The following is a 13,273-nucleotide window of genomic DNA, read 5'->3' as shown; positions in this document are numbered from 1 at the left end:
ACTTTTGGATGGTACTTTTTACGTGCTACTGGCAAGGGGAGCCAGTCAGGCGGCACTGGCAACCACCCACGCATGAATGGTACTTATTGTATGCTACCAGCATGAGAGCCAGTCAGGCGGCACTGGCATCGGCCACAACTACAATTTCCATTTTGATTTTGATTTTACTTGACTCAATAAGTCTCCTCAAGCACAGTGTATTGCCTGATGATTCAAAGCTACTTTTTTAAATGGGCTGGTTATACGACACTGGTATAGGCTATGGCTGGGATCTCACTTTACTTGCTGGGTCTTCTCAATCACAACATATCTCCAGAGGTCTTGGCCTTTCGTCATTGCTTCTGTGAGGCCCAACATTTGAAGGCTATGCTTGACACTTGATTAACATAAGCATGTCAATTACATAAATGAAATGTTTGTAGCTTACTGCAAACTATATTGTTGTGTAAGCATACATGTATTGATAGACCAATAAAGATGATAAAGCATGTGGAGAATATAAAAGAAAATATTTGCAACTTACTGATCAAAATCCCGAAAGCAAGGTTCAATAAGCATACGTTTTTCTTTTACACATTTTCTTAACTTCTTCATTCCAGCTTCAAACACTGCTTTTTGTTCATCTGATGCTTTGCTCCAGTCAGCAGTGCCTGACTTGGGGATGAGATACACTTCAGAAGGTGGTATTTCTTCTGTTGGAGTTTTCTCTAAGTTGGACTTGGTAAACACTGCAAAGAAATATCAATTTTCTATTAAAAGAAACAGGAATAATGGGAACGATCTCGGTTAGAATGGAAACAGTTGGGTGGAAGAAGTTGTTTAATACCAGATCAGCTCAGATTGAACCCAGACAACTTTGGTTGTTATTATTATTATTACCTTTGCCTTAGCAAAGGCGAAGGTATTGTTTTCAATCGTGTTTGTTTGTTTGTCTGTGGAGAAGATATCTCAAGAACCATTGGATGGATTCAGATGAAACTTTCAGGGATGTTTGGCCTCGTGACTGGCATGAACTGATTAGATTTTGAGATCGATCCAGAACTGGACAAAGATTCTGGATTATTTTTCCAGTTTTTTACTTCATTTTTGAGAGTGCTCGGGTTCATTTTTAGTATTCTCATTTGTGAGAGCAATCAAGTTTATTTCAGATATTCTCATTTTAAAAATCATTTCTGCCTAATCATTGAGAGGGTGTTACTGTTGCCTTGGCAAAGGTTTGTGCTCTCTTGAGTGCTCTTATTATTATTATTATTATTATTATTGAGTGAGAGAGCAGTGCATACCATCAAAATAATACTGGGATACAAATATACAAAGCCCAATATACCCATCACGACTAACCATCTAATAAGGGTCCACCAGGCACATGCATCACAACCATATGGGCATGACATTGTGACCCAATATCAAGATAAACAGCATATGACCTTGCAGATAGGGCTCAGAATTTTCTTCAGGTTGAGTAGCCCATCCCACTCAAAAGGTCACTGAATAAGGGTTGTTTAAAGATGTTGAACGAAACACCTATATTTCCAGGGGTGAATTATTCAAAATCCCTCTCAACACATAGCTACGATGCTCCTCCACTACTTCTGCTCATGATCAGAGATGCACATATCAGCCACTAAGAGACATGCTCAACTGGTTAATGTCAAACAACTGACAAGCAAACCTGTGGTATTGAGCAGAATATTTGCTGTAGACAATCTTTTATACCAAGACAAAACAATGTACATGATAACACTTCCAATCACTAAAGATGAGAAGCCATGACAGCCACTGCCTGGTACTGCATCAGAGTATTCATCATCATCATCATCATCATCATCATCATCATCATCATCATCATCGTTATTGTTGCTTCAAATTGATTCTCTATGCAAGTATGGAGATGAGGTGAAATGGTTTCTATGAATTTGCATATCTGCATACTGATGAAGCTTATGTTTTTACAACTACAGGCCTTTCCTATCATTAACCAATTAAAACTGTGACCCAGAATAAATACTGGGGCAAAACAGGGTTATTTTCCCAGGCAAAAACACTGTTTACTGCAAAGTTTGAACTCATCACCATGGGGTTCACACACCTAAGCAATTCTCGTATATAACAAAAAAAAGTAAACAAAACCCAAATATAAAAGAATAAACAAGTTCAAGACATATTGAAATAACAAAAACTCAGGCAGGGATGTAGCTGAGGGGTTAAGAGGCTTGCTTGGCAAACATGTGGCTTTGGGTTCAATTTCCAGTGTGATACCTGGAGTAAGTGACTTCTATAAAAGATGTAGGCTAACCAAAGCCTTGTGAGAGAATTTGGCAAATGGAAGCTGTGAGGAAGCCTACTATATGTGTGCATGTGTGTCTTTGTGTTTATGTTTCCCCCCCCCCCATACTGCTTGACAACCAGTGTTGAATAATTTACATCTCCATAACTTAGCAGCTTAGTATAAAAGATCAATAAATAAGTACCAGACTTTTAAAAATAAGTATTATGGTCAAATTGTTTGAGCAAACTATTCAAGGCAATGCTCCAGCATTGGCTGCAGTCCAATGACAGAAACAAGAAAAAAAAAGGAAAAACATATTAAACTGGAATTATGAAAATTACTTACCTAGGTTGATATCATTGTTGAAATTTGTCCAAATAATTTTGTCCTTATGTTGAGGGTCTTGGTAGTGATCACAGAGTAAGTCAAACTGGTCATTGGTCATGTCATGGAAACCTATCTTACTGAATCCAAGAGATGACAAACCACGTCGAAACTGAGCTTTGGTAATTGAACCAGACTTAAGAGGATCGTAATCTTCAAAATTCTGACCGACCTAAATATAGATTATTTTATACTTTGGTCACTGAAAATAGCAAGGAATGGTCAACTACAACCCTCTGCAATTCCCACCCCATCTACCTTTTATTAAGATTGACCTGGCATTGAACTGGTTACGACGACAAAGGTTCCAGTTGATCTGATCAACGGAACAGTCTGCTCGTGAAATTAACATGCAAGTGGCTGAGAACTCCACAGACACATGTACCCTTAATGTAGTTCTCAGGGAGATTCAACATGACACAGAATGTGACAAGGCTGCCCTCCTTTGTATTACATTTTTGCCAGCTGAGTGGACTGGAACAATGTGAAATAAAGTGTCTTGCTCAAGGACACAACACTAGCAATTGAACTCCTGACCTCATGGTCATGAGCCGAATGCCCTAACCTCTAAGCCATACACCTTCATTAGAGATTGATCTACAGATGGTTCAAATGCACATCAACTGCTGCATCATCATCATTATTTAACGTCCATTGTCCATGCTGGCATGGGTTGGACGGTTTGACTGAGGCTGGTAATCTGGAAGGCAGCACCAGACTTGAGTATGATTTGGTATGGTTTTCTATGGCTGGATGCCCTTCCTAACACCAACCACTCCGAGAGTGTAATGGATGTTTTTATGTACCACTGGCACGGGTGCCATTTGCATCACATCATTTCTGCCACGACTGCAATTTTGCTTGGCTTGATGGGACTTCTCAAGCACGACATAATGCCAAAGGTCTTTGTCATGGCCTCCGTGAGGCCCAATGCTCAACAGGAACTCAACCACTTTGTCTCCATGAGGCCCAACGCTCGAGAGGAACTCAGTCACTTTGCCTCTGTGAGGCCCAAATCGTCAATTCCCCAATTTGGAAGGACCTGCAAATCCCATCATGATTAACATAGTTTTTCTATCATTAGGAAAAAAAACCCTTCTCCTGTTTCTCACCTGAAGTCTGTTTACAAAAACGACATGTCTAATGCGAGCCATCACTTCATCAAAAGTTAAATTGGATTTTTCAGCCTTTTTCACCTCAACTTTTGCTTGATCTGGAAGAATGACATCTCCAATAAAGTGGGCTTTGAAATCTGAAAATATTACAAAAACCAAATAGTTTAGGACTGAACTTGTAGACTACATTTTGGAAAGTGAATGAGTAAAATTTTATTCAGAGGATAAATGGTTAGATATGCAAATTTATGGTAATATTGTGTTTATATTTCTTTTTATCTTGTCTTGCAAAAACACCAACATCAATGTTATCATTTCTCATAACTCTTGGTATTTCTGTATTCATTACTACTACTACTACTACTACTACTACTACTACTAATAATAATAATAATAATAATAATAATAATAATAATAATAATAATAATGATAAAAATAATCTTTTCTATTATAGGCACAAGGCCTGAAATTTTGGGGGACAAGGATAAGTGATTACACTGACCCCAGTTTCACTAGTACTTAATTTATTGACCCCAAAAGGATGAAAGGCAAAGTTAATCTTAGTGGTATTTGAACTCAGAACATAGCAGTAGATGAAATACAATTGAGCATTTCACCCAGTGAGCTAACAATTCAGCCAGCTCACAACTTTAATAATAATCCTTTCTGCTACAGGCACAAGGCCTGAAATTTGGGGGAGGGGGTAGTTGATTTCATTGACCCCAGTACTCAACTAGTACTTATTTTATCAACTCCGAAAGGACGAAAGGTAAAGTTGACCTCGGTGGAATTTGAATTCAGAATATCAAGTGGGATGAAATGCCTCTAAGCATTTCACCCAGCATGCTAACAATTTTGCCAGCTCACCACCTTTAATAATAATAATAATAATAATAATAATAATAATAATACCCAGCAAAATAAGCTGAGAGTTTCCATCAAGAATAAAAGAAGTATTTAATGTCCATTATCCATGGATTGGACGGTTTGACCAGGGTTGGTAAGCTGGGAGGCTGCACTAGACTCCACTTTGTTTTGGTATGGTTTCTACAGTTAGATGCCCATCCTAATGCCAACCACTTTACAGAGCATACCAGGGGCTTTTACATAGCACCACATGGACGCTTTTACATGGCACCACATGGAAACTTTTACATGGCACCACATGAATGCTTTTACATGGTACTGCATGGGTGCTTTTACATGGCACTACATGGACACTTTTACATGGCATCATATGGGCGCTTTTACATGGCACCACATGGACGCTTTTACATGGCACCACATGGGAACTTTTACATGGCACCACATGAACGCTTTTACATGGCACCACATGAACGCTTTTACATGGTACTGCATGGGCACTTTTACATGGCACCACATGAACACTTTTACATGGCACTGCATGGGCACTTTTATGTATATGTACATCGTTTTAATGTCCATTTTGTATGATTTGCATGAGTGACACAGGACTTGAGGCAGAAAATGTTTGTTTTATCCAACTGGAGGCTCTTCCCATCATCAATTCTCACCCGTTTCCAAGCAAGGTAAAAGGGTCTCTGTGATCAACCCCTTTCAAAAATTGCCAGCCTTGGACCCCGTTATTGGCCAGTGTCCTGTTCAGGGAAGGGATGTTGGGATCACAGTCGGTTATACATCATAGAAACTAGGAAACTGACCCTTTGAGTCCAGGGACTAAAGAAAAATATAGAAATTAAAATTAGAATCAATAACCTACCTGGATCCACAGTTTGAACATACAATGGATAATTAATATCTCCGTTTTCATTACCAAATTTTTTAACAAGCAATCTCAATTGTCTGTCAGTTAATTCTAATTTTACAAAGTGCATTACACGAGCAAACTGGTTCTTGGTGATTGACTTTGTATATCCAACACCCTAAAGAAAGAAGAAACAGCAAAGGGAAACAAACAAACCTTCTTTTGAGCATTTTTTTTTTTCTTTTAAGAAATCAACATAAAAGAGTTGTTAGAAAATCAAAGACACCATCTCACTAGTACTGCATGCTGGCCATGATGGAGACACTTAATTCTCAGTTGACCTAGTCTGAATAGCTCTGAATAGCTCTAAATAGTGAAATAGTCCCAAAACGGGGATATCATGATATCATTATATAAAAGATATCATATCTTTTATATAAACAGAAAGACATTTTGTTACATTTTACAGCTTTGAGTGTACTTCCACCTGTGGGTGCAGTGTGTAGACGGATGAGATTCATTGGATTTGGATTGTGGCACACAAGCCCAGCAATTTGGGGGGAGGGGTGAAGTCAGTTACATTGACCCCCCCCCCCAACGCTCAGCTGGTACTTACTTTATCAACCCTGAAAGAGAGAAAAGCAAACTCAACCCCAGTGGAATTTTGAACTCAGAATGTAAAGACAAGTGCAAAGCCCCTGAGCATTGTGCCTGACATGCTAACGAGTCTGTCAGCTCACCAGCTTCAGGTGGTGGGGGAGGATGATATCATTATCATCATCATCCTTTAACACCTTCCTTCCATGTTGGCATGAGTGGGACGATTTGACAGTGGATGCCCTTCCTAACACCAACCACTCAGCAAAGTGGACTTAGTGCTTTTTGAACGTTAAATGCTGATGATAATGATATATATATATATATATATATATATATATATATACTCAGTAGATGAAGAGGAATCCTCCACTTGTCTCCCTTCACTCACCATCACAAGTTTAATCTGTAACTAGACTACTCATGCTCCACTGGGTCACTGGGAAAGTCTGAGTATCCCAGCAACAGAGTTTTGTTTCATGGGTTTTTTCTTTACCAAGTTATTTCGCATGATTTTAATGAATATGACATTGAAATCACAAATAAACGGCTCCTTTCCCCAGAGAAGGAAAGATTTGGCTGTTATTTCTTGCACACCCTGCAACCACATAACAGGTATTTTGAGTCCTTTATCACAAATAGCTGTTACATGGTAGAAGAGCATGCTAGCAATAGCAGCTAAATCTTTGGAGGTGAGATACATTGAATGCAGTAAAAATAAACCTATGGAAAATAAATTATTTCACAACAAGGTTACAAATGGGCCTTTTACAAAATATTTACCATATTTTCCAAGTCATTTTCACTTTAAAATATTTTTTAAATATGCCAAAAAAATTTTTGTAATGGCATTCATTTGAAAATAATTTAAAAAACATTAAAATATTATCAGTTTAAAGAAAGCTAAAATATGAATATATACTGTACAAACAACATTTTGGAATCACATTTACTTAAAAATATTTCTAAATGATTAAAATATTGTGTTTAACAAAAGCGAAAATAGAAACATTTACTGTAAAAAACAAATTTTATTTTTTCGTTGTCAAGTCACTGAGTCTAATCACAAGGTAAGAGTTTCTTCCCTTCCAGGGTTAAGTTATTTTCAGAATATTTTCCCATTATACACCATTTTGGGTATTTATACCCCGGAAACCCCTAATATCTCAACAACCACTTATCTGATTTATGTAAAACTTGTTTTATTCCGTTTGTATTCATATTTCAGGGGAAACTTAATTTGTAGTCTATTGTGTCTGGGGAGAGTCATTTTCTTATTGTGCCTTAAAATTTAACACACTCACAGTTGAAATTTCCACTTATTTCTTATTTTCATTTTCCTAAAATTTTTGTTGTGTCTTGCAACCTTTTTCCTATTATGTGCCAGTTTGGCTGGGTAACATTGCAAGCAAGCAAGCAAGATTCAAGCTCACTTTTAATGTATTATAGATGACACAGTTTTCAGTTTGATTCCTGTGTGGCATCATGGAGCATCATGGTCTTCTACAATAGCCTTGGATCAACCAATGCTCGGTGAGTAAAATTTAGGAAATGGAAACAATGAAGAAAGTCCATTGGAAGGAGTCTTCCTGTTCTGGAGTGTCTTCAGGGAAGCCCACAATGCTGCAAACTTCAACTTTTTAGAATCTAAACCAAATATATCTGCCCCAAATATACCAGATCCAACCTATCACACCTACCCTTTAGTGTCATTCTAAAAATACACAGTCACATTGCCAGCATTTCAAAGCTACAAAATAAGCATGATTAAGAAAAAAACAATGTGAATGAAAAAAAAGCATTACATTTGATAGAATAATTTAAATGCTAAAGGGTTCGACCTTTTATCCAGATCTCCAATTGGATGAAGACTTCTTCCTTCCTTTCTTCCTCCCACCAGTCTCTACCCCATCATATCACTAAAGTCCATGGCTGTTGCTCTTCCGCCTCTAACTAAGCCATAAGTAAAAATGCTTGAAATTTGTATTCCTATCAGAACAAATTAGTTTAATTGTAGCTTCAAGGTTAAACATACATCAAGCATACAATTCCCTGGGATGATGGAGAATAAACACTCACTCGATCATAATCTTTGAAATATGGAAAAAGTAGTAAATTTCTTTCTTTGATTTTCTCAGCTTGATAATCAAGCAGTTCTTTTATTTCTGCTTCTTCTTCGGCACTGAGTGTATTTATTCTCTGAAATTAAGAGGAGAAAAACAAAAACAAATTAAAAAGAAAAAAAAAAAACGCATGTGGTGAATAATAAAAAGAAAGGTTGATAAATGTTCCAAACCAAAGAAATTGTTTTTAAATTGGAAAGACATTTAGTTCCATTTAGTTTTAAGATGTCTCAATTTGAACATGAATTTGTGAGTTTTTTAATAATAAGAAGGTTCTTGTAGTAAAGATTGTTTGCCAACATAAACCAGGTCTGCCGTGTTATGTTGGCAAACAACCTTTACTACAAAGTACTGTTGCTGAATATCTCTTGTTGTGAGATTTAAAAATAGTAATTTTCTAAGAAGTTTCTTGCTAAAATCAAAATCTTTCATATCGAGTGAAAGTGTCATGAGAATAAACAACTGATGAATACTCTGCAGTTAGGAAGAAAATTTATCAAATGGTGCCAACCAAAATTCTAAAGAATCAAAAGTTGTTGAGTGAAAAGCCAGTCAAGCTTTGATTAAGCTAAATGCAGCTTATAAAAGGGGATTGAAGGACAGATAGGGGGTCAGATAGGGGGTCAGATAAAGGTGGAGAGAGGTGGGAGGGAGACAGAAGTAGCAAATATACTTCAGGGAAAAGACTTCTTTAAGTTGTGTGTGTGAAAGTTTACAATTGGGAAAACAGATTTGTAGAATTGGTGCTTTTAATCAAAATTATTTTGCAACTGAGGCCTGGATACTTATTTAAAGACTGTTACTAAGAGATTGCTTGTGATCCTTGTTTCTACATTGCTAGGAAGGAAGGAAGGAAGGAAGGAAGGAAGGAAGGAAGGAAGGAAGGGAAAGAGAGGGGGGGAAGAAAGTGGGAGTGAGGAAGAGAGGAGGGGAGAGGGAGGGAGAGAGAGAAGTAAGGTGGGAGAGAGAGAAGTAAGGAGGGAGGGAAAAAGAAGAACAGAAGATGGATGTAGTTGTTGTACACTGAGTTATATTCTGCAATATCCAACAACAACCAAACTGTTACTAACTCAAAAAAAACTGATTGTGGCAGGGGACACTCATATTCATTCACTCAACCCCTCTCCCCATCTCTCTGCATCACTTTCATTTACATACAGCATAAGTTATCCAACCAAATTACTAAGATGAGAACAACATTTTCTTACAGAATCCTTTCTTTTCAGTTTGTGAGTTAATTTTCTTGGAATGGTTGTTTCATTTTCAACTATTATCATTACATTACAGTGCAGGGTTCAAATCTAATTCATGGGTTCCAATGATGGTTCTTTGAGTTGTTTGATCAATGGCGCGACCTATTTATTGACACATAGTGTAAGTGACTGGGTATTTTACATATCATAGTGCCCTTATCATATTCCTCAGGAAGAATCTATGTGCCACATATACAGTATGACAAGGCTGACCCTTTCAATTGGAGATGCAACTCACCCAATGGGCGTTTGCCAAGTCTCTTTGCCCACCCACCTCCCCACGTAAGGCTTTAGTTAACCTGAGACTCTACTTCACAACAAACTACTACACAGTGTCAATGAATTTGAAAGCTCATCATTGTAAAACAAATGTTCCAACCATTTAACAGGCTATAACTGTACTAGACTATACTTTTACCAAGCTATACTTATAATAAGCTGATTTGCCTTTAGTACATTGGATGAAATTGTTGGCTAAGATAGTTTACACTTCTCACAATATTTTCTTCATATTACGGCTTTAAAAGAAGCAGTCTCATCTCTTTTTTACTCTGCAATGCCTGATAACCATTAAAGAGAGGTCATGAGGAAATAAAAGAAATGTGGCACAATTGAATCCAAAGACAAAATATTCAGCATTATGACAGTAATAATAATGGTTTCAAAAGGTTTCAAATTTGCACACAAAACCAGTGATTTTAATGGGAGTTTTATGTTGATTACATCAATTCCATTGCTCTTCTGGAACTTATTTTATCAATCCCGAAAGGGCATCAGGCAAAGTTGGTCTCAATAAAATTTGAATCCAGAACACAAAGAGCTGGAAGAAATGTTGCTGAGCTTTTTATTCCTCTTGCTAACCATTCTCATCACCGTGATGGCAATACTAAAAATGGTTATTAATAGATTACATAGAGACATGTCTTGGATAGTACTCTGCAATGCATCACTTGTTTTTATTTATTAAATAAAAGAAAAAGGAGAGCCAAATATCAGAATTAAATCGAACACAAGAACACAGCTAATGGTAAGCTTGTGAATTCATTACATGTAACAAGGCATACATTTCTCCAAACGAATTTCATGGTTCCATAACGACAACCCATAGATATTCATGGAATGGAATTCTGAAGAATTTGATGGTCAGACAACTGTAGAAAAGTAAATACATTTTGCAAAAATATTTTATCAAAATGTCATCTTCTTACCCTGTTAAGAGCACCCATGGGTGGGCGGGTTACTTCTTCAGTTGGTCTTTTCTCAAGATGACAGTGAGTAAAAGCTGTAAGGATTTCAAGTAAACACAAAATTATTCATTACAAACAACACAAGTCATTGCTTCTTGAAATTCTTCGTTAAATGTTAAGATCAATAGTAAGAGTCATTAATGATATTTATTGATCAGACACAAGGTAATTATTAAATGAATGGGGTTATTGATTATTGAACCAACTTCCATATATTATTGGTTCTTGTATTGATTAAGATGAGATGGAAGGGCAAATCTTCACAGACTGATTCAAAACATAAAGGGTCATAACTAAATTCTATAAGACATTTAGACTTGCATTTTACCGTTTCTGCCCAAAACATACCCTGTCCCTCAAATAAGTGATGAGGGAAGCATAGTCGTTAACTTAGCTCAATCCTTGTTGTGGTGTAATGGCTGAGAATTATGCCAGCAAAATGCAAGCTCTTGTAGGGTCGCCTATGCTGGACAGGTCAAAGGACAGAGGCCAGACTAATATGGACCTCCTCTTCTCAAAGGTAAAAATGGGTCTGCATAGGGCCAATACTAATACCTAGAAAAAATACAGAAGCATCAATGACAATTCAAAACCAAACAAGAGCTGAGAAAAGAAGGCCTTCCTTCAGAGAAACCCAACATAGTGTAGCAAAATCTGAAAAGAAGTTGCCAGGAAAAACAAGGATCTATAGTAGAAGACACTTGCCTAAAGTGCCATACTGTGGGACTGAACCCCTTACTATAAAGTTGGGAACTAAACATCTTAACCACATGGCTAAGCCTACACCTACTTTTTACTTTAATGCTAACATCCTGTAACTCTCAATGAATTATTAGGTCACCCCCTAAAGACCTGATCCACTATTCACTCTAATACTTCCAACAGTTGGATATCTTTAGTGGAGGTCACTTAGCTGTAAGTATTCCAACCAGGTTTCCAATCTGAGAATAACAAAATCTTTCTTGTTTTCCTGAGGACATGAATCACTAAGTTGTCCTCAATGTTGTCATCCCCACCACTGTCGCTGCTACCACTGTCACTGCTACCACTGTCGCTGCCACCACTGCCACTGCATTCATCATTTAACATCTGTTTTTCAGGAGCTGGTAAGCCAGGGAGTTGCACCAGGCTCCAGTTGTCTGTTTTGGTATGGTTTCTACAGTTGGATGCTCTTCCTAATGCCAACCACTTTACAGAGTGTGCTGGGTGTTTCTTTTTACATGGCACCAGCACAAATGCTTTTTCCATAAAAAAAAGAAAAAGAGGTCTCCTTGCACCTCTACCTCCTCCCCACGTTGTTATACACAGATGATATTGTCATGTAAGAGGACAAAACTAAGTGAAACAACTAGGCTGAGAATTGAACCCACATCAGAGGTTTGTCACTCTAAATACACCCAACCACTCTCCAATGCTAATACACCAACAACATGCCAGGATTGATTCAATCAATTACATCAACACTATTCACTACATATGCTGATCTTGTGCCACTGCTAAATCAAAAGAAATGTGTAGTTACTGTACAAGAGAGAGAGACAGAGACAGAGAGACAGAGACTAGAATGTCAGTAGTCTCAATGGACAGTAAAGAAATGTTAACAATAAATATTTGCTTTGTTCAGTAAAATTCTGGCAACAGTCAACACTCCTGGCTAATTTTAATTCCTTTATTATTCTTGCTACTAAATCTACATGTCTGTAGAATCAATAAACATTGATTACACACACATTACAGCCATCATGTATTGGACAACATCTAACACATCTGAAGCTCAGCTCTGTGAATAGAGTTAGGCTTGGTCCAGCAGCCTTCAGGGGGGTCATCCAGGACATCAGGAAAAACGTCATCTTCATGAAGTGTGTGTGTGTGTGTGTGTGTGTGTGTGTGCGTGTGTGTGTGTGTGTGTGCGTGCGAGTATCAAGAGAAGGCTAGTTTGATAAGGTGCCTCTGTGTGGTTAGTTGGGCCTGAAAGAAATAGCAGCCAGGTTTTACTCAAGTAACACCCTACCATCTTCAATATGCAAAAGACACACTGAATAATCTGGTCCTACAAATCCCTTAAAAATAGTTGGGACTGCCATATTTGAAATACATTTAATCATTTGTTATCGCTGCTGACTCGGGGCTAAACAACAACCGTGATTACCCTGTTGTTATCATTGCCATTGTTTTATCATCCACTTTTCCATGCTTGCATGGGTCAGATGGGATTTACTGAAGCAAATTTTTGACAGCTGGAGGCCCTTCCTGTTACCAACCCTCGCTCATTTCCAAGCAAGAGAATATTTCCACATGACCAGACGTTTTCCATGGAAGACTGGAAATGAACAACATCACTTGTATGAAGGCGATGCTCATTTACAATCTTCACACGACATTGAGACAGAGGTACAGAGAGAGGGGAGAGAGGGAAAGGGAGAGAGAGGGGAGAGAGGGAGAGAGAAGGGGACAGAGGGAGAGAGGAAGAGGGAGACAGAGGGTGAGAGGGAGAGGGGCAGAGGGAGAGAGAGAGGGGGACAGAGGGAGAGAGAGGGGGACAGAGGGAGAGAGAGGGGG

General features: G+C 37.9%; 1 protein-coding gene across 1 annotated transcript in view; it reads right to left on the bottom strand.

Annotated features, from left to right (window-relative positions):
- Positions 1-13,273, bottom strand: part of LOC106867177 (uncharacterized) — a 61,561-nt gene that overhangs the window by 17,034 nt on the left and 31,254 nt on the right. The window contains exons 6-11 of the mRNA XM_052969459.1: positions 10,676-10,749; positions 8,171-8,290; positions 5,510-5,672; positions 3,766-3,905; positions 2,615-2,825; positions 524-728 (exon numbers count right to left, since the gene is read on the bottom strand). Of these exons, the coding sequence (XP_052825419.1) occupies positions 524-728; positions 2,615-2,825; positions 3,766-3,905; positions 5,510-5,672; positions 8,171-8,290; positions 10,676-10,749 (913 nt within the window). The remainder of the gene's footprint in view (positions 1-523; positions 729-2,614; positions 2,826-3,765; positions 3,906-5,509; positions 5,673-8,170; positions 8,291-10,675; positions 10,750-13,273) is intronic.

Source organism: Octopus bimaculoides, chromosome 7 (assembly GCF_001194135.2).
Source record: "Octopus bimaculoides isolate UCB-OBI-ISO-001 chromosome 7, ASM119413v2, whole genome shotgun sequence".
In the NCBI taxonomy this organism is placed as follows: Eukaryota; Metazoa; Mollusca; class Cephalopoda; order Octopoda; family Octopodidae; genus Octopus; species Octopus bimaculoides.
This window is presented reverse-complemented; position numbering and strand designations above follow the sequence as displayed.